This window comes from Equus przewalskii, chromosome 8, assembly GCF_037783145.1.
Source record: "Equus przewalskii isolate Varuska chromosome 8, EquPr2, whole genome shotgun sequence".
Taxonomy (NCBI): Eukaryota; Metazoa; Chordata; class Mammalia; order Perissodactyla; family Equidae; genus Equus; species Equus przewalskii.
Window position 1 is genome coordinate 45702330 of NC_091838.1, and position 27280 is coordinate 45729609.

Sequence of the window (27280 nt, forward strand, 5' to 3'; positions counted from 1 at the left end):
CAGTCACCCCACTGCAGAGGTCCCGACCTCTCCACCAATGCCCCCTACAGTTCACCAGGTCCTCATACAGGCCCTGCCCCATAGAGGTGGACACACTCACCTGCCTGTAGAGGATCAAGGCAGCCAGTCTATGCAGGCTGACAAGTAGCCCGAGGGCTTGCTGTTGCATGGGGCCAGTCCCTAGTGCAGGCTGCCTGAACTGGATTAAATCTGCACTCTAGTGGGTGTGGCAGACCTGTCGGCTAACAGGCCAGGGGAAGAATTTCAATGGCATCTTCCACTGTCTGTATCAGCACGCCTGTACTAGGTCACAACAGTGGCTGCCACCAATGTCTCAGTCTCTGGAGAGCTCTTACCTCTCACCGAGATGCACCCAGAGCCCACCAGATGAATCTCTTTTCACTAAAGGACTGCGCACCTTTCTTTTTGGTGATTTTAGGTTGCTCTGAGATGGGTGAATTTGTGTGCGGGCCCTTTAAGAGCCAGGTTTTTTTGGCTTTCATCTGATAGCTTTTCTGGGGATATTCCCCCATTGCAGTTAATAGCCAGCAAAGCCAGACAGTAGGACACTTGTTTCAGTCGTGCTGAATCTGAACGATGTTTCTAAGGTCTCCACTTCTCCAGGGAGGGCTGCCTACCTCAGGGTGCCTCCCTCCCAGCTGTCTGTGAAGCTCTGCCACTCGCGAAAGTGGCTTTCTTTCTCTCCAGAGGGAATTTCTGCCTCTTCCACCTCAGTCAGGACTGTCATTTGTTGTTGGGGTTCTTTTTACCCAGCTTCCAGTTTTCTCCCCAGGGTAATTTTTCCAAGAATAGTTGTAACCTGGTTGTGTTCATGGGAGGAGATGAGTTCAGAGTCTGCCTATACCACCATCTTGATGAGATCTCAAAACTGCTGTTCCTAACTGCTTCTAACATTATTTTTCAGTTGACTGAGCTTTTCAAATTAGCATGACATTTTAAAAATAACCTGAAACAAATATGTATATGTAAGAATATGTGTATGTGTAAGAATGTTATGGCAGCACTGCTGTAATAGGATAATTTTAAAAACAACAAAGTGCTTGGAGGAATGGTTAAATCATCTAATGTATGTCCACACGAAAGAACACTCTGCAGCAGTTTTAAAAATGAGATAGATCTAGATGTATTTATATGGAAGCTCTTCAAGACAGAAAAAAGCAATCTGTAGAATAATGTACATATTATGTATACAATAATGTATACAATCTGTAGAATAACGTATAAAGTCCCATTTATGTAAATAAGCCAAACCAAAACTAGCTAAACCAGTCTGTAATGAATAGAAAACTGTCCACTGGTTACACTCAAAGCTCTTAGCTGTGGTTCCCTTTGTGGAGGTAAGTGGAATAAAGAATGACTAAAGGGCATACTTTTAAAAAATTATTTTATTGAACTCATATTGGTTTATAACATTGCGTAATTCCAGGTGTCTATTATTATATATCCGTTTCTGTATAGACTGCATCTTGCTCACTCCCAACGGTCTAGTTTTTATTCATCACCATATATATGCGCCCCTTTACCCCTTTCGCCCTCTCCTAACCCCCTTCCCCTCTACCCAACCCTTTTACTTTTTAATCTATATAACACTGTGTTGGAATTTCTTCTACAACAAGGAGTTATTCATGTAGTTGTTGTCTAAAAATGTTAAAAGACTTTAAAGAATGAATACAAAAAGGTTATCCATAGCCTAATTCCAACAGAGTAAAAAGTATGAAGTCAGAAGTAAGTTTTTAGAAAAAAATAGTTGGAGTTTTAACTTCATGATCCAGTCCCCCCTTTAATTAGGTAATATATAAATGAAACTGTTAAAAATTAAGTGAACAGAATCACATCAAGGAAAATCTGCACATCTATTTTACTTCCATTAGAAACATATCATCCATATAGAATTTTGGTCCACTTTCCTCTCCTTTACCTCTACCATTCAAACTTGAATACTTCAATTTTACTCAAGTAAAAGCAGAATCATTTATCTGACATGAGACCTAAATATTTCACATCATTAAAGTAATAAGATTTAACTGAATTAAGTGAGCTCTTTATTATTTCTCAGGAGTAGTAACTCATCTTTCCTACATGTTATTTCCCTTCACTTTTATTTATGTGAGTTACTAGGTAATGCATGTCTTTTTCCCACATCCAGTAATACAAGTGTGCATAAATGTTATTTATAACATCAGTAGCTGGATCCATCAACAATCTTCAATTCATGTTCAATTCCCATTATTATATGACATTTCCATAATACTTTCAGATGTTTTCGTCAATCTCACACTGTACAACATCACTTGTAAAAATTAAGATGTTAATTAAAAAACGTTATTAACGTTCTAGACTAAATAATGCTGGGCCCACTCAGAGTGATGCTGTTGAGAGAGGTCCTTGGACAGCTACTGCTTCAATCTCAACACGGCCTCCCTGCAAAGAAAACAAGCAATGTTTAGATCATTTTGTACAAATTGAGAGGACTCCAGTAACATCCCCTAAAAACATATGTAACTAACAGCAATACAGCATTTTATTTTTTGAGGAAGATTAGCTCTGAGCTAACATCTGCTGCCAATCCTCCTCCTATTTTGTTTTTGCTGAGGAAGACTGGCCCTAAGCTAACATCCATGCACATCTTCCTCTACTTTATATGTGGCAGGGATGCCTGCCACAGCATGGCTTGACAAGTGGTGTGTAGGTCCGCACCCAGGATCCAAACTGGTGAACCCTGGGCCACTGAAGTACAACATACGAACTTACCCACTGTGCCACCAGGCCAGCCCCCAATACAGCATTTTTAATATTAAACTTTTCAAAGAAGCAAAGGAGGATGACATATTCACTAAGAACCTATGCTGGCCAGGTTACCCTGCTGAACACATTTGTCTACATTAGCTTATGTGATTCTCACAGCAGCTCTGTTAGACAAGTGTTCTCTCCTCAATTCACAGAACGATACACTGAAGCTTAGACAGAAAGGTTAATTAACCTGTCCCAGGAAACAAAGCTAAATGGCTGTGGTTCAAACCTATGTCTTGTGATTCCAAGTTCTGAGCTCTTTCTGCTATACCTAATATCTTAGTAAGTTTGATGATACTGACAATTCCAAGTAACGACCAATTAAAGCAATAAAAATACCACTCAAAGAAGATAAATCCTTTTTTAGTGGAGAATTACAAGTGAAAGTCAGTAAGAGTTGCTTGTTTATAGGTAGGAATATCATGATTCTAAGGGCACAGGAAGAGCTTCTAGTTATAATAGAAAACCAAAGTAAAAATGGTAAGAAATATGTGAGCCACTGGTGTTGAGACTATTTTTCTAATGGAAGGTCTAGACTTTTTATTATACAAGAGCCAAGTGAAATTTTTTCTGCAGAACTCACAAAACTGACTTGTTTATAGTCCCTAAGTAACATTACAACAATATAGCTGCTATTTTGCTTTTTCTCACAATTTAAGTACTCTGATTCTGTTGTGTTCATGTGTGGCCTTAATTTTTAATTTTCTTAATTTTGTTGGAGGGAGTCCTTTTTAAAAAAATTTATATTTTATCAAGGTCATAATAGTTTATAACATTGTGAAATTTCAGTTGTACATTATTATTTGTCCATCACCACATGTATGTGCCCCTGTACCCTCTTATACCCACCCCCTACCCCCTTTCCCTCTGGTAACCACTAATCTGTTCTCTTTGTCCATGTGTTTGTTTATCTTCCACATATGAGTGAAATCATATGATGTTTGTCTTTCTGCGTCTGGCTTATTTTGCTTAGCATAATACCCTCCAGGTTCAACCACGTTGTTGCAAATGGGAGGATTTTGCCTTTTTTTATGGCTGAGGAGTATTCCATTGTGTGTGTGTGTATCTTCTTTATTATCGTCTTTATCCTTTCATCACTTGGCCACTTGGGTTGCTGCCATGTCATAGCTATTGTGAATAATGCTGCAATGAACATAGGGGTGCATAAGTCTCTTTGAATTGTTGATTTCAAGTTCTCTGGATAAATACCCAGTAGTGGGATGGCTGGATCATATGGTATTCCTATTTTTAATTTTTTGAGAACTCTCCATATTGTTTTCTGTAGTGGCTGCACCAGTTTGCATTCCCACCAGCAGTGTATGAGGCTTCCCTTTTCTCCACAACCTCCCCATTTGTTACTTTTTGTCTTGGTGATTATAGCCATTCTAACAAGTGTAAGGGTATATCTTAGTGTAGTTTTGATTTGCATTTTCCTGATGATTTGTGATGCTGAACACCTTTTTATGTGCCTATTGGCCATCTGTATATCTTCTTTGGAAAAATGTCTGTTCATATCCTCTTGCCCATTTTTTATCAGGTTGCTTTTTTGTTGCTGAGTTGTGTGAGTTCTTTTATGTATTTTGGAGGTTAACCCCTTGTTGGATATATGATTTGCAAATGTTTTCTCCCACTTGGTAGGTTGTCTTTTCATTTTGTTCCTTTGCCTTGCAGAAGCTCTTTAGTCTGATGAAGTCCCATTTGTTTACTTTTCCTTTTGTTTGCCTTGTCCGAGTAGACATGGTATTCAAAAAGATCCTTCTAAGACAACATCAAAGAGTGTACTGCGTATATTTTCTTCTAGGAGTTCTATGGTTTCACATCTTACCTTCAAGTCTTTAATCCATTTTAATTTTTGTGTATGGCGAAAGATAATGGTCTACTTTCATTCTTTTGCATGTGGCTGTCCAGTTTTCCCAACGCCATTTATTGAAGAGACTTTCCTTTCTCCATTGTATGTTCTTAGCTCTTTCATTGAAGTTTAGCTGTCTGTAGATGTGTGGTTTTATTTCTGGGCTTTCAATTCTGTTCCATGGCTCTGTGTGTCTGTTTTTGTGCCAGTACAATGCTGTTTTGATTACTATAGCTTTGTAGTATATTTTGAAGTCAGGGATTGTGATAATTCCAGCTTTGTTCTTTTTTCTCAGGATTGCTTTAGCTATTTGTGTCTTTTGTTGCCCCATACGAATTTTAGGATTCTTTGAAGAATGTCACTGGGATTCTGATTGGGATTGCACTCAATCTGTAGATTACTTTAGGTAGTATGGACATTTTAAATATGTTTATTCTTCCAATCCACGTGCATGGAATATCTGTCTATTTCTTTATGTCATCATCGATGTCTTTCCATAACGTCTTATAGTTTACATTGTATAGGTCTTTAACCTCCTTGGTTAAATTTACTCCTAGATATTTTATTCTTTTTGTTGCAATTTGTAAATGGGATTATCTGCTTGAGTTCTCTTTCAATTAATTTGTTATTAGAGTATAGAAATGCAACTGATTTTTTAAGTTGATTTTGTACACTGCAACTTTGCTCTAGTTGTTGATTATTTCCAATAGTTTTTCAATGGATTCTTTAGGACTTTCTATATATTCAGAATCCCGTCATCTGCAAACAGTGAGAGTTTCACTTCTTCCTTTCCAATTTGGATACCTTTCATTTCTTTTTCTTGCCTAATTGCTCTGGCCCAAACCTCAGTACTATGTTAAATAAGAGTGGTGAGAATGGGTACCCCTTGTCTTGTTCCTGTTCTCAGAGGAATAGCTTTCAGTTTTTCACCAGTAAGTGTGATGTTGGCTGTAGATTTATCATATATGGCCTTTATTATGTTGAGGTACTTTCCTTCTATATCCATTTTATTGAGAGTTTTCATCATAAATGGGTGTTGGAGCTTGTCAAGTGCTTTCTCTGCATCTATCGAGATGATCATGTGATTTTTATTTTTCATTTTGTTGATATGGTATATCACATTGATTGTTTTGCAGGTGTTAAACCATCCCTGCATCCCTGGTATAAATCCCACTTGATCATGGGAGACAATCCTTTGCTGTATCCAGTTTGCCAATATTTTGTTGAGGATTTTTGCATCTATGTTCATCAACAATCTTGACCTGTAGTTTTCATTCTGTGTGTTGTCCTTGTCTGGCTTTGGGAACAGGGTGATGTTGGCCTCGTAGAATGAGTTAAGAAGTGTTCTGCTTCCTTCAATTTTTTGGAATAGTTTAAGAAGGATAAGTAATAAATCTCTGAATGTTTGGTAGAATTCTCCTGAGAAGCCATCTGGTCCTGGACTTTTATTTTTGGGGAGGTTTTTGATTAGTGTTTCAATCTGTTTACTTCTGATTTGTCTATTCAGATTCTCTATTTCTTTTTAATTCCATTTTGTGAGGTTGTATGAGTCTAAGAATTGATCTATTTCTTCTAGATTGTCCGATTTGTTGGCATATAGTTTTTCATAGTATTCTCTTATCATCCTTTGTGGTTCTGTGGTATCCATTGTAATTTCTCCTCTTTCATTTTTAATTTTATTTGAGCCTTCTCTCTTTTTTTCTTAGTGAGTCTGGCTAAGAGCTGGTCAATTTTGTTTATCTTCTCAAAGAACCAGCTCTTAGTTTCATTGATCCTTTCTATTGTTTTTTTATTTCAAATTCATTTATTTCTGCTTTAATTTTTATTATTTCTCTCCTTCTGTTGACTTTGGCTTTGTTTGTTCTTCTTTTTCTAGGTCTGTTAGGGTTAGTTTAAGATTGCTTATTTGAGATTTTTCTTGTTTGTTAAGGTGGGCCTGTATTGCTATGAATTTCCCTCTTAGGATCGTTTTTGCCACATCCCATATGTGCTGGTATGGTGTATTTTCATTTTCATTTGTCTCCAGACATTTTTTGATTTCTCCTTTAATTTCTTGAATGATCCATGATGAACACTGTAGCATGTTGTTGAGTCTCCGTATATTTATGACTTTCCCAGCTTTTTTCTTGTAGTTGATTTCTAGTTTCATAGCATTGGTTGAAAAAGATGCTTGATATGATTTCAATCTTCTTAAATTTATTGAGGCTTGCCTCGTTTCCCAACATATGGTCTATCTTTGAGAATGTTCCATGCGCACTTGAGAAGAATGTGTATTCTGCTGTTTTTGGATGGAACGTTCTCTCTATATATCTATTAAGCCCACCTGGTCTAGTTTTTTGTTTAATTCCACTATTTCCTTGTTGACTTTCTATCTGGATGATCTATCCATTGGTGTAACTGGGGTGTTAAGGTCCCCTACTATTATTGTGTTGCTGTTAATATCTCCTTTTAGGTCTGTTAATAGTTGCTTTATATAGTTTGTTGCTTCCGTGTTAGGTGCATACATATTTATAAGTGTTATGTCCTCTTAGCGGAGTGTCTCTTGTATCATTATATACTGCCCATCTTTGTCACTCATTGCCTTTTTATCCTGAAGTCTACTTTGTCTGATATAAGTCTGGTGACACTTCTTTTCATTTGCCATTAGCCTGGAATATCATCTTCCATCTCTTCAATCTGAGCCTGTGTTTGTCTTTAGACCTGAGATGTGCTTCCTGGAGGCAGCATATTGTTGAGTATTGTTTTTTAATCCATCCAGCCACTCTGTGTCTTTTCACTGGGGAATTCAATCCATTTACATTTAGAGTGATTATTGATATATGAGGGCTTAATGCTGCCACTTTATCACTTGTTTTCTGGTTGTTCTATATTTCCCTTGTTTCTTCTCCTGTATACTTTGGACTGCCAATTCAGTGTGGTGGTTCTCTATGATGGTTTTCTCTTTATTTATTACTTATGTCTCTGTTCTGATTATTTGTCTAGTGGTTACCATGAGGTTTGTATAAAAAATCTCTTAGATGAGACAGTCCACTTTCTGATAGCCTCTTATTTCCTTAGTCTAAGCAGGTTCCACCCTTTTCCTCTTCCCCAGCTAAGGTATTGTTGTCACAACTTATTCCATTTTGTGTTGTGAGTATGAAGTTAAAATGAAGTGATTACATTTATTTTTGATGTTTTCCTTCATCTTCAATGTTAAAATTAAGTGTTTGCTAACCTGTTCTGATAGAGAGCTGCAGTTTTCTGATTTTGTCTACCTATTTATCTCTTTGCTCAAGGGTTTGTAAACGTATGAGGGCCTTCTTGATCATTTCTTGTAGGGGGTGTTTTGTGGCAATGCACTGTCCTAGCTTTTGTTTCTCTGGGAAAGATTTTATTTCTCCATCATATCTGAAGGAGGTTTTCAGTGGATAGAGTATTCTTGGCTGAAAGTTTATATCTTTCAAAATTTTGAATATATCATTCCACTCTCTCCTAGTTTGTAAGATTTCTGCTGAGAAATCCGCTGAAACCCTGATGGGGTTCTTTTGTAGGTTATTTTCTTCTGCCTTGCTGCCCTTAATATTTTTCTTTGTCAGTGACTTTTGCCAGTTTTACTAATACATGCCTTGGAGAAGGTCCTTTTACACTGATGTATTTATAAGTTCTATTAGCTTCTTTTACCTGTAATTCCAGCTCCTTCCCCAGGTTTGGGAAGTTCTCAGCTATTATTTCTTTGAACAAGCTCTCTGCTCCTTTCTCCCTATCTCCTCCCTCTGGAATACCTATAATCATTATGTTGCATTTCCTAGTTGAGTTGGATATTTCTTCACTTCTTTTTAGCCTTAGTTGTCTCTCCTCCATCTGAAGCATTTCTGTATTTCTGTCCTCTAAATTACTACTTCTGTCCTCCATAACATCAGCTCTGTTATTTAAGGACTTGAGATTTTTCTTCATCTCATTCATTGTGTTTTTCATCTCCAACATTCCTGACTGGTTTTTCTTTATAGTTTCAATCTCTTTTGTGAAGAATTCCCTCTGTTCATTAATTTTATTCTTGATTTCATTGAAGTGTCTGAGTATTCTTACAACTCGTTGAGTTTTTTTATGATAGCTATTTTTAATTCTCTGTCATTTAGATTGTAAATTTCCATGCCTTCAGGATTGATTTCTGGGTGCTTGCCACTTTCCTTCTGGTCTGGAGTATTAATATACCTCTTCATATTATTTGATGGGGTGGATTTGTGCCTTTGCATAGTGGTAGTATCTGGCCTCAGATTTCACCTGCTGCCACTGAGATAGAGCAGAAGCTGTGTGTTCTGAGCCTGCCAGAACTCTGGCAGCTATGCCTGTTCTTTGGAAGCTGTGCTGACAGGATCCATCTGCATTTGCCTGCTTGCTGCTGCTGCTTTACAATCGCATGTGCAGGCACTCAGGCTGTTGGGCCAAGCTGGTGCACCAAGCGGGGAGGAGGGGTGATTTCTTTCGTGTGCATGATCCCCTGCACTCTGGCTATACTCATTGTCCGCCTGGCTTGGTGTAGCTGCCCCTGCGATTGCTTAGCTGCCTCAGTGTGGGGTGTTCCCACAGACTGGGAGGTAACTCCTAGTGTACAAGCATTCCCACAGAGGGCTGCTTTCTCTCTCTTCTCCTCTCAGGGTTGCAAGCCAGCTGCCGCCAGCTCCCGCCCCTAGGTTGCTGCCACACTAGAGAGAAAGGCAAGCCCCTTATCACCTTCTACTGCCTCCTGGGGAGGTCCAGCAGCCCCATCTTCAGAAACAGGCCTTTGTGGATCTCATAGACATCTATCGTGTTGTGTGAATGTCCTCTGTTGGTTTATGAATGTCCTTTTTGTTGTATCTTAGGGGAAAGAGACTAAGGGAAGAGCTCACTCCACCACAATGCTGACATCACTCCTAATTTTCTTAATTTTTTAAGACAAATTTTTAAAAATTTCTTAAGTCTCTTAATTTTTTCCCCATGCATCTAATATTGGGTGGTTCTTTTTAGACTTTAAGTTCCTGAAAAGCAGGGAGTATTTCATTTTTTCTTTTTAAAAACTTCCATCCACAGAGCTTAGCTTGTTATGTTCAGAAAACAATGTAGAAGTTTAAAAGTGTGTACATTAGCCATTTTAAAGTGTACTTACTTTGGGCAAAGCAACAACCTGGTAAGCAGCTCTGGCAGGAAAACCACTCTTGAAATCTAAATTGAAAAGAATTTTGTTTTAGTTTTCAGACATTGTATTGTTACTCAACACTGCATAATCAAGGATCTGGTGAGTGCTTCATAGATGAGTCAGTTCTTAGATATAAGCAACATTGAAAAAAGAAGTTTACGTTCACATTTGTTTGATAAAATACTTTGCCATATGATTCCTACGACATTTAATACTTTTTGAAATGCCTTAGCTTTCTGGAAAAAAATGAAAATACACACATATTCTGACACTTTGATATTGTTTGATGTGAACGGGGTTTTGTTTTTGAAGTGATCCTAAAAGACAGCTACCTAAATAGGGAACAGCTGCCCATCTCCAGAAATTTTGGCAGGAAGCTTCTCTGCTAACTTTGGTTTTCTCTAGCCAATTCCTTAGCAGAGAATAAGTAATGATGTTTTGCCCATGTTATACCTGTCTCATTTCACCAGGTGGTAGGGACACCCATTTTCTCCACTAGAACAACAATGTTAATAATGATAGATTATATTTACTCAGTACTTACAACACACCAGCATATGTTCTAATGTGTTTACATGTTATATTAACTCATTTAAATATTCCAACAACCCTATGGGGTTTTACCCCATTTTGCATATGAGGAAACCAAGACATAGAAATGTTAAGTAACTAACCAGCTAATGATGGCTCTGAGAGAGCCAGAATAGAGATGGTGGCTAGACTGCATCATAGCAATAATCAATACAATCTATGAGTTAAAAAATTATTAGGACGTCTTAGAAAACTTGACAAGGGTGTAACAAAAGCTTTAGGAAAATGGATTTGCTGGGTTGTAGGATATTATTCTAGGGATCACAATAGAAATGTCTTGGATCTTTCTTATGGGGGCGTATGTTTACAATCAGACTGTTCATTCTTTTAGGGCAGGATCTACGACAATTTCTTTAGGATCTCCTCTCAGTCTTATTTCATAATGGACACTCATTAAAGTTAACAGATTCGCTTCTCTTTAAAATGGAAAACAGTAATAAAGTCAAATTACTTACACTGTTTGTAGATTTCATTGACAGTATTGAAGTCATTTATGTCAGCCAGCAGAACAGTTGTTTTTACCACTAGAAGATACATACATTGTCATTAGGTTCAGCTACTTGGTCTGAACAAAAACATTCCCTTGAAAAACGGTATATGGTTCTGTGACTGTCTTGATTAAAATGGGACTGAAATTAAAATAAGTTTAAAAAGCAGTAGGGGCCAGTCTGGTGGTGTAGCAGTTAAGTTCATGCACTCTGCTTTGGCGGCCTGGGGTTCACCAGTTTGGATCCTGGGCAGGGACCTATGCACTGCTTATCAAGCCATGCTGTGGCAGGCGTCCCACATACAAAATAGAGGGAGATGGGCACAGATGTTAGCTCAGGCCCAATCTTCCTCAACAAAAAGGAGGATTGGTGGTGGATGTTAGCTCAGGGCTAAACTTTCTTTAAAAAAATAACAATAAAGATATTGCATAACACATTATTGGATGCCATGCGTTCTTCAAAAAGATCAAAGAAATATCAAACAGAAATGTGAAGTAATATCAAGTTGCTCACCATTGGTGAAGTCACAGCCTGCAGCTTTCAGAATTTCACCCATGTTTGTAAGAGCCTGTGAACCAAGGCAAGAAAGGCCTAAGTCACTGAGGTTATATTAAAGCTTTCACTCAATTCAATTAATCATCTTTTACTAATACCTCCTTAAATAGCTTATGCTCCAGAAAAATTCTCCCTTTTCTACTTTTTCTAGGCCACCTCCATACAAGTGAATTGCCTCTTGGCTTTCCTTTAACAGACGAATCTTTCTGAAACACAGTGAGCAGTTGTCTCCTTTTGTGAGTAAAAAGGGTTGGACTGAAGTTTCTTCCTCAGTGCTAGAATGTGTGAAGTTCTCAATGTTGACTAAGCTGAAACAGAAAGAATTTCTACGGTTCCTAACTCTATAACACTTTGAAGATAAGTATGAGCAAGTAAGCATTAAAACATGTTTTCTGTTAAAGCAATATTTGATTTTAAAGAGTTCTCTTACTTTTTTCTCAAAAAACAATATGAGTAAATCATGTTTATGTTTGGCACTCTGGCTTTCAAACAAACATCATTTTTTCACGCTGTCCATAACCTATTATTTTTTCACTTCAGTTTTCCTCTCCACTTTACTTGTCACACTATAATATTTGAAGATACTTTTGTTTTTTAGAAAATAACTTTCTAGCCGTTGCCTGCCCTGTGGGACAAGGGATTGTCAGAGATCTCAGAGAGGACTGAGGCTGGGTGGAGCTCCAGAGGCCGGCTCCGCGGCCCGGAGGGGAAGCTCCAGAGTTCCGCCAGGGCAGCAGACAAAACTTTCTGTCTGCCATTAGCGGAGGGGCTATGCCCAGCATCCACAACACCGGGAGGGTCCCGGAGAGGAGTATATCAGGCAGGGCAGCAGCTGACCAGCTACCACTGAAATCAGGATCTTCGGCTATCCCCCAGACAGGGCAAAGGGCTCCCCGAGTTCCTGGGGAACAGGACTGGGGCTGGGTGGAGTTCCAGCGACCCAGCTCCATAGCCTAGGGGGAAACCCTACAGGCTCACAGCAGCCTCAGCGAAAGCCTCTGCACAGCACTAGTAGAGAGCACCCATCTGGCAGCCACAAGGCTGGAAGACCCCGGGACAAAAGTAGCATAGCTGGGTGAGCTAACCACAGACTGCAGAAGGTGCCAATAGCTCTGCTGCGACCCATACTGGACAAGTGAGATTTTGTGGGTGCCGAGAGTGACGGAGCGGCAAATATAAGTGATCCTACCCCTGGCCGCTGGAAAAGCCCATAAGACTGTTGCAGACCCCAAGGAGGGAGCATGTCTAGGTGGGCTGCAACAGTAGGCACCAGCAGCCTGAAGCCCCCCCGTGACGGCCCCCACGGCAGAAGAGGGAATCCAAAGGACCACTGTGACTACAAGGAGGGGCCCAGGCCCAGTTAGCAACTGCGGATAGGGTTCCTGGTTGGTGCAGTTTAAACAGCTGCTGCCCCAGCACACCAGCAGAAACAAGTGGAAGGAGCAACTAAACTCTATCTCTATGCGGAGGCACAAATCTACAACATCAAGCAATATGAAAAAATACATTAAATCTCCAGAACAGAAGGAAAATAACAAATACACAGAAAACAATCCCAAAGAAAATGAAATATATAACCTAAATGACGATGACTTCAAAACAGCCATCATTAAAATACTCAATGAGTTAAGAGAGAATTCAGATAGACAACTCAACGAGTTCAGGAGCTATGTCACAAAAGAGTTTGATACGATAAAGAAGAACCAAACAGAAATACTGGAAATGAAGAACACAATAGAGGAGATTAAGAAAAATCTAGATGCACTGAACAGTAGGGCCGATAATATGGAGGAAAGAATTAGCAATTTGGAAGATGGGAATATAGAAATGCTGCAGGCAGAGGAGGAGAGAGAAGTAAGACTAAAAAGAAATGAAGAAACTCTCCGAGAATTATCAGACACAATTAGGAGATGCAACGTAAGGATTATAGGTATACCAGAGGGAGAAGAGAAGGAGAAAAGGGCAGAAAGCCTATTCAAAGAAATAATGGCTGAGAACTTCCCAAATCTGGTGAGAGAGATGGATCTTCAGGTGACAGAAGCCAATAGATCTCCAAACTTTATCAATGCAAGAAGACCAACCCCACGGCATATAGTAGTGAAGCTAGCAAAAGTCAACGACAAGGAGAAAATACTAAGGACAGCCAGGCAAAAGAAACTAACCTACAAAGGAACCCCCATCAGGCTATCAGCAGATTTCTCAGCAGAAACCTTACAGGCTAGAAGAGAGTGGAATGATATATTCAAAAATCTGAAGGACAAAAACCTACAGCCAAGAATTCTCTACCCAGCGAAAATATCCTTCAAATACAATGGAGAAATAAAAACTTTCCCAGATAAACAAAAATTAAGGGAGTTCATTGCCACAAAACCTCCTCTTCAGGAAATCCTCAGGAAAACCCTCATTCCTGAAAAATCAAAAAAAGGAAAGGGGCTACAAAACCAAGAGCAGAGGAGATAAGTAGAAGGACAACAACAGAGAGTAGCAGCTCTTCATCAGAACAGATTAAACCATGGGACGAGAAACAAAGGAAATTGAAGAAAACCGGAAAACAAAACATAATATGGTAGTGGTAGGCCCCCACATCTCAATAATCACTCTAAATGTAAATGGATTGAACTCCCCAATCAAAAGACACAGAGTGGCAGGATGGATCAAAGAACAAGACCCAACAATATGCTGCCTCCAGGAAACACACCTCAGCCCCAAAGACAAACACAAACTCAGAGTGAAGGGATGGAGAACAATACTCCAAGCTAATAATGAACAAAAGAAAGCAGGTGTCGCTATACTAATATCAGACAAGGTAGACTTCAAAGCAAAACAGATAAAGAAAGACAAAGAGGGACAGTATATAATGATAAAAGGGACTCTCCACAAAGAAGACATAACACTTATAAATATATACACACCCAACACAGGAGCACCAAAATTTGTACAGCAACTCTTAATAGAACTAAAAGAAGACATCAACAACAACACAATAATAGTAGGGGACCTCAACACACCATTAACACCAATGGACAGAACATCCAGACAGAAAATCAACAAGGAAATAATAGAATTAAATGAAAAATTAGACCAGATGGACTTAATAGATATATATAGAACACTTCATCCAAAAACAGCAGGTTACACATTCTTCTCAAGTGCACATGGAACATTCTCAAGGATTGACCATATTTTGGGAAACAAAGCAAACATCAATAAATACAAGAGAGTTGAAATAATATCAAGCATCTTTTCTGACCATAATGCTATGAAACTAGAAATCAACTACAAGAAAAAATCAGAGAAAGGTGCAAAAATGTGGAGTCTAAACAGCACGCTTCTGAACAAACAATGGATCATTGAAGAAATTAAAGAAGAAATCAAATATTATCTGGAAACAAATGAAAATGAGAACACGACATACCAAATCATTTGGGATGCAGCAAAAGCAGTCCTAAGAGGGAAATTCATCGCAATACAGGCTCACCTCACTAAACAAGAAAAAGCTCACATAAGCAACCTCAAACGACACCTAACAGAACTAGAAAAAGAAGAACAAACAAAGCCCAGAGTCAGTAGAAGGAGGGAAATAATAAAAATAAGAGCAGAAATAAACGATATTGAAACAAAAAAGACAATAGAAAGGATCAATGAAACAAAGAGTTGGTTCTTCGAAAAAATTAACAAAATCGACAAACCTTTAGCCAGACTCGCCAAGAAAAGAAGACAGAAATCTCAAATAAATAAAATTAGGAACGAGAGAGGAGAAATCACAACAGATACCAATGAAATACAAGGGATCATAAGAGAATACTATGAAAAACTATATGCCAACAAACTGAACAACCTGGAAGAAATGGACAAATTCCTAGACTCCTACAACCTCCTCAAACTGAATCAGGAAGAAATGGAGAATCTGAATAGGCCAATCACAAGTAAGGAAATAGAAACGGTAATCAAAAACCTCCCCAAAAATAAGAGTCCAGCACCAGACGGCTTCTCTGGAGAATTCTACCAAACATTCAAAGAAGACTTAATACCTATTCTCCTCAAACTGTTCCAGAAAATTGAGAAAGATGGAGAACTCCCTAACACATTCTATGAAGCCAACATCACTCTGATCCCCAAACCTGACAAGGACAACACAAAGAAGGAGAACTACAGGCCGATATCACTGATGAACATAGATGCAAAAATCCTCAACAAAATTCTGGCAAACCGAATACAGCAATACATCAAAAAGATTATACACCATGATCAAGTGGGATTTATACCAGGGACACAGGGATGGTTCAACATCCGCAAGTCAATCAACGTGATACACTACATCAACAAAATGAAAAACAAAAACCACATGATCATCTCAATAGATGCAGAGAAAGCATTCGACAAGATCCAACACCCATTTATGATAAAAACCCTCAATAAAATGGGTATAGAAGGAAAGTACCTCAACATAATAAAGGCCACATATGACAGACCCACAGCCAACATCATACTCAATGGACAAAAACTGAAAGCCATCCCTCTGAGGACAGGAACAAGACAAGGGTGCCCACTTTCACCACTCCTATTCAACATAGTACTGGAGGTGTTGGCCAGAGCAATTCGGCAGGAAAAAGAAATAAAAGGAATCCAAATAGGTAATGAAGAAGTAAAACTCTCGCTGTTTGCACACGACATGATCTTATATATAGAAAACCCCAAAGAATCCATAGAAAAACTATTAGAAATAATCAACAACTACAGCAAAGTAGCAGGGTATAAAATCAACATACATAAATCAGTAGCATTTCTATACACTAACAATGAACTAACAGAAAAAGAATTCAAGAACTCAACCCCATTCACAATCGCAACGAAAAGAATAAAATACCTTGGGATAAACTTAACCAAGGAAGTGAAGGAGCTATACAATGAAAACTACAAGACTTTCTTGAAAGAAATTGACGACGACATAAAGAGATGGAAAGACATTCCATGCACATGGATTGGAAGAATAAACATAGTTAAAATGTCCATACTACCTAAAGCAATCTACAGATTCAATGCTATCCCAATCAGAATCCCAAGAACATTCTTCACAGAAATTGAACAAAGAATCCTAAAATTCATATGGGGCAACAAAAGACCATGAATTGCTAAAGCAATCCTGAGAAAAAAGAACAAAGCTGGCGGAATCACAATCCCCGATTTCAAAACATACTACAAAGCTACAGTGATCAAAACAGCATGGTACTGGTACAAAAACAGGTCCACAGATCAATGGAACAGAATTGAAAGCCCAGAGATAAAACCACACATCTATGGACAGCTAATCTTCGACAAAGGAGCAGAGGGCCTACAATGGAGAAAAGAAAGTCTCTTCAACAAATGGTGCTGGGAAAACTGGACAGCCACATGCAAAAGATGAAAATTGACCATTCTTTTTCACCACACACCAAAATAAACTCAAAATGGATCAAAGACCTAAAGATTAGGCCTGAAACAATAAGTCTTCTAGAAGACAATATAGGCAGTACGCTCTTTGACATCAGTTTCAAAAGAATCTTTTCGGACACTATAACTCCTCAGTTGAGGGAAACAATAGAAAGAATAAACAAATGGGACTTCATCAGACTAAAGAGCTTCTTCAAGGCAAGGGAAAACAGGATTGAAACAAAAAAACAGCTCACTAATTGGGAAAAAATATTTACAAGCCACTTATCCGACAAAGGGTTAATCTCCATAATATACAAAGAACTCACACGGCTTAATGACAAAAAAACAAACAACCCGATAAAAAAATGGGCAGAGGACATGAACAGACATTTCTCAAAAGAAGATATAAATATGGCCAATAGACACATGAAAAGATGTTCATCATCGCTAATCATTAGGGAAATGCAAATCAAAACTACAGTAAGATATCACCTTACACCCGTTAGATTGGCAAAAACATCCAAAACCAAGAGCGACAAATGTTGGAGAGGTTGTGGAGAAAAAGGTACCCTCATACACTGTTGGTGGGAATGCAAACTGGTACAGCCACTATGGAAAACAGTATGGTGATTTCTCAAAAAGTTAAAAATAGAAATATCCTATGACCCAGCCATCCCATTACTGGGTATCTATCCTAAGAACCTGAAATCAGAAATCCCAAGAGTCCCTTGCACCCCTATGTTCATCGCAGCATTATTTACAATAGCCAAGACGTGGAACCAACCTACATGCCCAGAAACTGATGATTGGATAAAGAAGATATGGTATATATACACAATGGAATACTACTCAGCCATAAGAAAAAGACAAAATTGGCCCATTCGCAGCAACGTGGATGGACCTCGAGGGTATTATATTAAGTGAAATAAGCCAGTCAGAGAAAGACGAACTCATATATATGACTCCACTCATAGGTGGAAGTTAATATATTGACAAGGAGATCTGATCGGTGGTTACCAGGGAAAAGGGGGGGTAGGGGGAGGGCACAAAGGGGGAAGTGGTGTACCCACAACATGACTAACAATAATGTACAACTGAAATCTCACAAGGTTGTAATCTATCATAACATTAATAAAAAAAATAAATAACTTTCTAAACAGGTAATACATGATTATGGCAAACAAATTCAAAAGGTGTAAAAAAGCATGAACAGTGAAACGATGTCTCCCAACCCTTACTCCCCTTCTCCTCAGTTTCCTACATCAGAGGTAAGCACTGTTTCTAGTTTCTTGTATATCCTTCCAGAGACAGTCAATGCTTGTACCAGCATAAATGTATATATCCTGAGACACACACACATACACAGATGGTAGCAATTATGCATGCTGTTCTGCATCTTGGTTTTATTTTATCACGTAACAATTTATCTTGGAGATCTTTCCATATTAATTTAGTTGTATGGATCTAGCATGATTTAGGTAACTAGTTCCCCATGGATGGACACTAAGGTTGTTTTCTATCTTTTTCTTTTTTTACAAATGACTCAGTGAATGCATTACATTATAATTTAATTCTATTTATTGGGTTAGAATTGTATTCCCCATTCTTATTTAAATGAACATACATGGTACTATTTGATATTTCTCTCTTGCCAAAAAATGTTGACGTTTACTTCTATGGTAGTGTGTTTTTAATTTTTCTTTCTGCAGGTCAGTTGCCCTGATAAGAAAATTTCCCAATCCATGTGAAAGTTGCAAGATGTAATCTGATTTCAATAATTTAGAATTTCCCCCCTCCAGTTTTATTGAGATATAATCGACATATAACATTGTATTGCTTTTAGGTGTATAACATAATGATTTGATGTATGTATATACTGTGAAAATGATTACCACAATAAGTTCAGTTAGTATCCAATAATTCAAGTTTAAAGTCACCTTGGAAAGGTGGAATCTTTTTGTTTGGTTGTCAAATGATTCATTAGATTTCCAACTTTTAAGACATAACACTGTCTTAAATCAATCAGTAAGTCACTTAAAAAAGCATTTATCTGGTAATCTGTATAAAATAAAACAGCAAAGTGAATTCTTAATACTCCTCAATGTTGAAAATAGTAGACAAGAGAACATCAAATGTGGAAAATGACTTACTTGTTTAGCTTCTTCTGCCACCCCTCCTGGCACAAGCTGTCCACTTGAAGGGTCCATGCCTATCTGTCCTGAAATGTAAACAGTCTTGTCCACTAACACGGCTTGACTGCAATGAATAGAAATCCAGTGTATATAAAAAATATAAATATAAACATAAAATTCAATGCTAAAATATTTCTTTGCTAGGACACAAAGCACAAAATGTAAAATAAAAAAATTGATAATTAGACTTCATTAAAATTAAAAACTTTTGCTTATTGAAAGACATCTTTAAGAAAATAAAAATGCAAGTCACAGATTGGGAGAAAATATTTGCAAAATATATATCTAACAAAGGACTTGTATCTAGAATATATAAAGAACTTATAACTCAATAATATGAAGACAATTCAATAATAAATTGACAAATGATTTGAACAAATACTTCAAAAATGAAGAGCTAAGGAGTACATGAAAGATGCTCCACACTATTAGTCATTAGAGAGATGCAAACCAAAACCACAATAAGATACCACTATACACAATAAGACATCACTGACAAGTACTGGTGAGGATGTGGAGCAACTGGAACCCTCATACATCATTGATGGAAATGCAAAATCATACAGCCACTCTGGAAAACAGGTTGGCAGTTTCTTAAAAATTTAAACATACAACCCAGCAATTTCTTTCTCAGGCAACTAATCAAAAGAAATGAAAACATACGTTCAAAGACTATACATGAATGTTCATAACAGCATTATTCATAATAGCAAAAAAGAAAAACAAAAAAACAACGAATAAAACCACCCACTAATAGACCCAACTAAAAACTACATATTAATTGATTCCACTTAGATGAAATTCTTGGAAACACAAAATAATAGCAGCAGAAAGTAGATTAGTAGCTCCCTGAGGCCAGGGGTAGGGGTGGGGATAGACCACAAATGGGTATGAGGGACATTTTGGGGGGTGATGGAATTGTTCTAAAATTTGGCTGTGGTAGTAGATGCATGACTCTATACACATTTACTGAAAACTCATGGAACGCTACACTTAAAATGGGTGGATTTTATATGTACCTTATACCTCAAAAAAGCTGTAAAACAAAAAAAATGCAATGCCAAGAGCACTCTAAGAAAATAAGTAATTATTCTCAGACAAGATTAACCACTGCTTGTTGAAGGGTAAATTAAGGATCTATCTGTGAGGATACACTTCATTTCTGCAGAGTGTTTACTTGCCAAACTGAATTTTTCTGTAATGAGGATGCTAAATTTCAGAATAAGGATAAAATCAGGCTAAGATAAAATCATAAAATAAGGATAAGGACAAAAGGAAAAAAAGTAAGCTACAGTGAGCCCTAAAAAGAGTCAAACAAATCAACTTAAAAGGAAATTTATTAGTTTTTGGATAAAGAAAGTCTCTTTCTTTTTCATTGCAGTAAAATATATATAACATAAAATTTACTATTTTAACCATTTTTAGGTATACGATTCCGTGGCATTAAGTATCCCATTTAAAAAATATTGATAAAGAAACCTTAATATCACTTTAAATTTAGAAGTAAAATTTGTTTTACCATTTCTATGCTCATTTAGAAACAGGATATTTTCATTTCTGATCTTCTAGTTCTCTCTATTTTGTTTCCAACATGCTCCAAACTTTCCTATCTTTTACTTTATGAAGTTTCCCGATTTTCTTGACCATATCTTTTCAGTTTATAATTTTAAATATAAAATTTATCATCTTTCTTCATCATTTTTTGAATAAGAGAACATTCATATAGTTCAAAAATCCAGAAAATATACAAAGCTTCACAATGAAAAGTCTCCCTTCTATCCTTATCCTCCATCTGCTCAGATCCCTGCCCTACAGAGAATCATTGCTCTTCTTTATATATTCTTCCCAAGTTTCTTTGGAAACTTTATATATATGAAGAAATATGTGAAGAAAAACAAACATAAATTTTCTCCCCCCGTTTACACAACATACAGTATATTAAACACTCTTCAATACTTTGCTTTTTTTCACTCAACAGTATATCATGATCTTTCCATAACTATTTGTAGAATGCTGCCTTATTCTTTTAACAGCTGCATAGTATTTCACTGTATGGGCGTACTTTAGTGACCATAGATTCCAATATTTTGCTATTGTAAACAAACTACACCGAAAACCATCACGCACAAATACATCGGCTTCCCTGGGCAAGTAACTAAGCCTTTCTTTCTTCTGAACCGCAAAGGTTTATAGTGTGGCTCCTAGTATGGGCTTTGGAGAGCCGAAGAAGGTAGATTTAAACTTGGCAACAAGATTTAGAAAGTCTAGGAATTCTTCTCAACTATCTGGCTTTCACCCTGGCCCACAAACAGATCTATTGAGTTTGTTACTGTGGAAGCTTTTCTTAGGTTGAATATTATCAGCTAACGTTGTTTCTATTAACTGTCCTGTGTAAAATCAGGCTACCCTAGGCCCTTGGCAAAGTACCTTTAACTCTCCCCAGATTTGAATCATAGTTTAAGCCCATATGCATTATCACTGATCAAAAACTTTACAATAGTAAAAAGGAACTCATTTATTCTCAGAAAATTAAAAAGTAAGCCCTGGACCTTTGACACTGTATGAGCTATGTGAGTTACCTCATAGATCAGTAAAGAGATTGTTCATAAAAATAATTGGATAGTTGACCCTGAGTATAAGAATCCTGATATCCATTGACAAGTCATTAGGCTCCAGGAAATTTTAAAGTGTATTTCCTACTTCCAGGTCAAAGTGTAATAATACTTTCAAAAGCATCCTAGTATTCTCATATCATAATCTATGCCAAATGGACTATCATTTCATTTTATTTATTTCATTTATAAAATTTTATGACTATTTGGACGGTGTGTTAGCAAATCAGAAAGCAATGCAATAGTAATGTGATGTTGAAATCTCTCAAGGTTCTGTCCCTGAGTATTTCTGAAATGTGCTGAGCTGATTAGTTACTTAGTAACCACACCCCATCCATCCCAATGCCAGGGACTGAAGGTTCGACACATTTGAATTCTTCCTGGAGAAGACTCAGCATTTTCAAAAAGTATACTCACTACAAACTCCACGCACAAAAATTCTTGTTTCCAAATGGTTCTTAAAACATGTCCAATTAACTTTATCAGGATATAACTAGTTAGCTGGAGTGCAGTTTTTTCTTAAACATAAAATACTGAAAATTAGCACCATTTCTAGTGGCCATTTTTGGATGCAAAAAAGCACAAGAGGCACAATGTCCTAGAAAGTCTCCACATAAAGAAGCTGGTTGATGGCTTTTCTCAAGTCATGCTGGTAAATTTGTATAATGATTCCCTCCTTTTTTGCTTGCAGCTTTATAAAGATAGCTGACCCCCACCTCCGAGTCAGGTAGGGATATCACTGCCATGCTTTCTTTCTTGGACAAAGTACACACTCAAGAAGGTGTATGCTCCAGGCTCTACCGTCACTTGGTTTTGGTTTTTGTTAAGGGTAGCTTTCGTTCTGAAGCAAACCACTGGGCGGTTGAAGGAGAGGGATCAGGACAGAAGGAGGAAAGATTACTGATTTTTACTTTTACTGTAAGACTCCTTTAACTATTCTTAATGTCTTCTCCAAATTACTATCAGAATTCTCTCCTTAAAAGAGATCTGATCATGTCACTTCCTCTTCAAAAGCATTTGATAGCCCCTCACTGCACACCAAACGAAGTTTACGCTCTTCAGTCTAGCATTGGGAACCATTCCAATCCAGACCTTGCTAAAAGTTAATTTTTAGCAAAAGGCAAAACAAAAATTCAAAGTTCCACTCAACTGGTGTTTCACAAAGCGTAGATAATACACAGACATTGAATCACAGTAAGGAAATGATTCTCTTCTCAATTCTTTTTCAATTCTTCTGTGCAGGGGACAGTAAACTAAATGATTAAGATTGAGCTTTGGAGCTCACTGCTTAAGTTCAAATTCCATCACACCAGCTCTTAGTGGTGTGATTGAGCAAATTATTTAACCTTGCGTACATTATTTTCTTCATCTGAAAAATGGGGACTATAATAGTAACCGTGCACATAAAGAGCCCAGAACAGTGCCCAAGCTGAGTAAGCATCAATAAACGTTAGCAATTATGACTTCAATCCTCTGATTACATGAAGGAGAAAAAATAACATTTTTAGAAAACAAGTTAAAGAAACCTATCACTTTCAACAAAAAGAGAGCAGGTTTTGGGTTCTGAGCCAACTACATATCTAGTAGAATTTAATAACACTTTATTTAATTAATTTATTTTTTTACTGTTACCTTCTATTGGGTTGCTTTCTATTTAGAGCACTGCTGTAAAGTTTCCTTTTTAAATCTGTTAAAAAAAAAAGTGAGCCACCTCAAGGAAAAGTGTTAAGATAGGTGGTACAAAGATTTGGCAAATGAAAAAGAAGAGTAAAAGTGGTATGTGGATTACTAAAACAGCCTCTAAAAAGTCTTTATGCCATGTGTTCCTCCACCTCTATGCCCTGTCATTCCTTTCACCTAGAATGCCCTTCACTCCATGACTTCCTGTTGAAGTCCTCAACAAAGTAATTTAAAAATCAGGGGCCACCTGGTGGCGTAGTGGTTAAGTTTGTGCTATTGTGTGCTCTGCTTCTGTGGCCCAGGGTTTGGTGGCCCACATTCTGGTGTGGACCTACACACCAGCTCATCAAGCCATGCTGTGGCAGCATCCCATAATACAAAATAGAGGAAGACTGGCACAGGTGTTAGCTCAGCAACGATCTTCCTCAAGCAAAAAAGAGGAAGACTGGCAACAGATGTTAGCTCAGGCCCAATGTTCCTCACTGAAAAAACCCCATCAAACCTCACAACAGTACTATAAATGGCAAACCCAACTTTCAAACCCAACTCAAGCACTACCTCTCACAAGGAGCCTTCCTAAATCTTTTTCTTCCTCTGCCCCAAGTTAGCATCATTTTCCTCTTTTGCCACTTCCCCTCCCCCATGCTCCCTCACTCCCACTGCAGTTTTTAACCCTACTATAATAATTACTGTTCTGTTACTTATAAGTGCTATTTCTCATGGCAGTGTTGTATAGAAGGGGGAGCTAGGGCTTGTTCAAACAAAGCTCTGTCACTTACAGACTGTCCGACCTTGGACAAGGTCACTTTGAGCTTCAGTTTTCTTTTTGTAAAAGGGATAGGACTTAGAGAAGAAGGTGCTTTTCATGGTGCCTGCCAGACAGCATGGACTAAATTAAAATGTTTCTTTTTCTTTCCCTCATATGTGTGAATGTCTTTTACACTGGACTGCTCTCAAACATTTTTGTATCCCCTGCAGTACGCAGCATACAGTAGGGTACTCAATGCATGTCTGTCATAGCCCAAGTGTGTCAGCTGTAGAAGTGTTTCTAGCTGTAGTTCTAATTTTAACAGTGAACAGACACTATAAACTATACATTTAAAAAGGAAAAATGGAGAAAGGGTTACAGGGCATACTTTAGTGAAGAGTTAAAAATAAAAATTATATTAAGAAAAAAAGTCTCTAAGAGTGCATATGAAAAGATCCAATAAAGTGGCAACATCTTAAAATAAACTTAAAAAAAAAGAGAATTAGGGGGGCCGGCCCGGTGGCCTGCTGGTTAAGTTTTGAGGAGGTGTGCTTTGGCGGTCCTGGTTCATGGGTTTGGGTCCAGGGTGCCCACCTATACCACTTGCCAGCCATGCTGCTCGGCAACCCACACATAATGTGGAGGAAGATCAGCACAGATGTTAGCTCAGGGCTAATCTTCCTCAAGCCAAAAAAGGGAATTAACCTTTTTATTTAACAGGGCTTCTGACAAGTGGAAATAAATGTACACAGGGTACACTTTCTGACCAGTATACACATATTTAGCTACAGCATGTCAGGCAATCTTAGAATATGATCTTTGTTGTGATTTGTATTTGATTTTACTAGTGGGAAGTAAGCATGGGCAATGAATTCATAAACATCACAAGGCATTTATGCATTACTGTAAAAACCAGTGTCTCTCTGAGATGTGCGGGGATTTGCTAAGTATTTCTGTGAAAAGAACTCAGCCCTCCCCAGGACACCCACATCTGTGGATGGGATTACTCCTTTAAATAAGGAGTGGGTTGGACCAAATATTATGCTAAGTGAAAAAAGTCAGTCATAAATGACCACATACTGTAGGATTCCATTTAAAGGAAATGTCCAGAACAGGCAAATCCATAGAGACGGAAAGTAAACTAGTGGCTACCAGGGGCTGGGCGAAGAGCAGAAGGGAGAGTGGCTGGTAATGGGTATAGGGTTTCTTTTTGGGGTGATGACAATTTTCTGAGATTATATAGTGGCGATGGCTGTACTACTTTGCGAGTACAATAAAAAAATCACTGAGTTGTACACTTTAAAGGGGTGGATTTTACGGGCATGTGAATTATATCTGGATAAAGCTATTACAAAAAAAAAAAAAGTCCACAAACAAAAAATGGACCGCTTCTAACCGAAGGGAGCGTATAACCAAGCGAGGCAGCCCCAGCTCGGGTTAAAGTTCCCCGGGGAGCAGTGGGGCTCCTAACTAGCCGTGGGTCTCCGGGTGCGCGCTCCCTTTCCCGGACGCAGTTTCCTGGCGCGTCGATGAAGTTGGCCGATGACCCCGAGGCCCACCACAGCTCTGACCCGGAGTGGTCAGTCCCAAACCCCCGACCCTGCACGCCCGGAGTCGGTCCGTGTTCCCACATGCCTTGTTACCTGTAGGGACCAATGGCCCCTGGGGCTTTCGCGGTGCTGATCACCTTTCTAATCAAGGACGACATGGCTAATCCTTTTCTCGAGATCCTTATGAGAGAACAACTCCGTACACTACCCCGACTCCCGTCTCTCGCGGCTAACCAGCTCAGTACAGACTCCCTGCAATAACGCGTCTCCCGGTGGTTTCGCTCGGCATTCTGGGAGGTGTAGTTTCTGCGAGACTCCGGGCCACGTGGAGGCAGCCGTCGGTCAGGCGCATGCGCCCTCCAGGTTGCTTGCCGCGCACGTCCCTTCGGAGGGGACTGTTGCAGAGCCTTGTCATTCTGACCCGAGGAGCCCTGGTTTCCTCCCTCAGAGCGTCTGGCAGGTAGGTAGTGAGGGGCTGGTGTCCGCCAGGGTCCTGGAGTTTGAGGGGAGTGTGTGTGGCGGCCCCGAGCCCGGCACCCGCTCTCTGGCCCGGCTCCTCGCTCCATCTTCTCTTCCTTAGACCCGCTGACCTCCTCTTCGTCCCTTGCTGCTTACGCCTGGACCCCTCTTCCCGGCCTCGCACCTCCTTCGGCCCTGTGCTTGAGCCCTCTGCATTTGTCATTTTCTCGCATTGTCTGGCCTGGCGGAGGTCGTCGTGGGAATGGGCTTGCACCCCTCTTTTGCCACCCTAAAGGAATAAGACGGGTCATTCAGGGGACCACACTGAGATCTGGGCATTGTCCACCTTCCCGCTCCTCCCATGTTCTCTTCTCTTGAGTGCTCCTCCAGCTTTACAAGGTCTCTACTCGTTCTCCTTCGGTCTCAGCAGAGTGAGTGGGATCTGATTTCAAAAAGGAAGATATTGATCTTGGTCCAGCAGATGGCCCCAGAGCTGGTCTCTTGGCAGATATTCAGTCATGCCGTGTCAGGAGAGGTCGTACTTGGCTAAATATTTCATATTCTGTAAATATGCATAATAGGCCCGCTTCACTCCTTCAATTTATACGTGCCCGTGTGCGTTTTAACAAGTATATATTGAGCCCCTACTTTGTACAAGGCTGCTAGGTGCTGGAGATGCAACACTGAAAAAGACAGGTAAGATCCCTGTTGTACCCTGCTTCTAAAACGTAATATGAGAAAATCCTCTTTATTCCCCTTCATTTTGTCCTACATTCTGCTAAGATTTTGGCTTTTCTACTTTTGGCTCAAGAATCTTTAGAGCTTTTTCCTGGGTTTAGGGCTTTCAGCATGGAATAAAAGACCTTCCAGTCTGGCCTCCCCTTGCCTACTCAGTTTTATCCTCCTGTACTCTCTTCCCACTCTAGTTGTCCAGAGTACTCACTCCTGAATTCACAGTAGATTCCTGAATACTCTTTCCTCCCTATTGCAAGTTCCAACTAACTAAAATCCTATTTTCCTGTTGACTTTTTCTGCAGATTCACACTTTTTCTTTCCTTTATTCAGTTTCCTATTGTGCTGTACTGCAAAATTAAGTATTTTATTATATGTGGTCTTATTCTTGGGGAATTAGATTCTTTTGTGTTTTAAAAACAGTTAATAGAGCCAGACTGCCTGGT

The 27280-nt window shown here is 38.8% G+C and overlaps 2 protein-coding genes across 2 annotated transcripts in view; one reads left to right on the forward strand and one right to left on the reverse strand.

Moving 5' to 3' along the window:
• Positions 1-1388: 1388 nt before the first annotated feature.
• RIDA (reactive intermediate imine deaminase A homolog) lies at positions 1389-26234 on the reverse strand. Its single transcript, XM_070631812.1, has 6 exons — positions 25737-26234; positions 19012-19117; positions 11408-11462; positions 10862-10930; positions 9786-9841; positions 1389-2442 (listed from the first exon to the last, which is right to left on the reverse strand). Exons 1-6 carry the CDS (start codon positions 26207-26209, stop codon positions 2380-2382), a joined length of 822 nt encoding a protein of 273 aa, XP_070487913.1. The 5' UTR covers positions 26210-26234; the 3' UTR covers positions 1389-2379.
• Positions 25981-27280, forward strand: part of POP1 (POP1 homolog, ribonuclease P/MRP subunit) — a 34927-nt gene continuing 33627 nt past the window's right edge. Inside the window, exon 1 of the mRNA XM_008527681.2 lies at positions 25981-26103. The gene's annotated coding sequence lies outside the window, so the exon portion shown is untranslated. The remainder of the gene's footprint in view (positions 26104-27280) is intronic.

Coding starts and splice junctions, on each gene's coding strand:
- RIDA (XM_070631812.1), bottom strand. CDS start 26,209: ATGGAGCGAGGAGCCGGGCCAGAGAGCGGGTGCCGGGCTCGGGGCCGC. Junction 11,463..19,011: donor TGGCAGAAGAAGCTAAACAA/GTAAGTCATTTT, acceptor CTTGGTTCACAG/GCTCTTACAAACATGGGTGA. Junction 2,443..9,785: donor AGGTTGTTGCTTTGCCCAAA/GTAAGTACACTT, acceptor TTTTCTTTGCAG/GGAGGCCGTGTTGAGATTGA.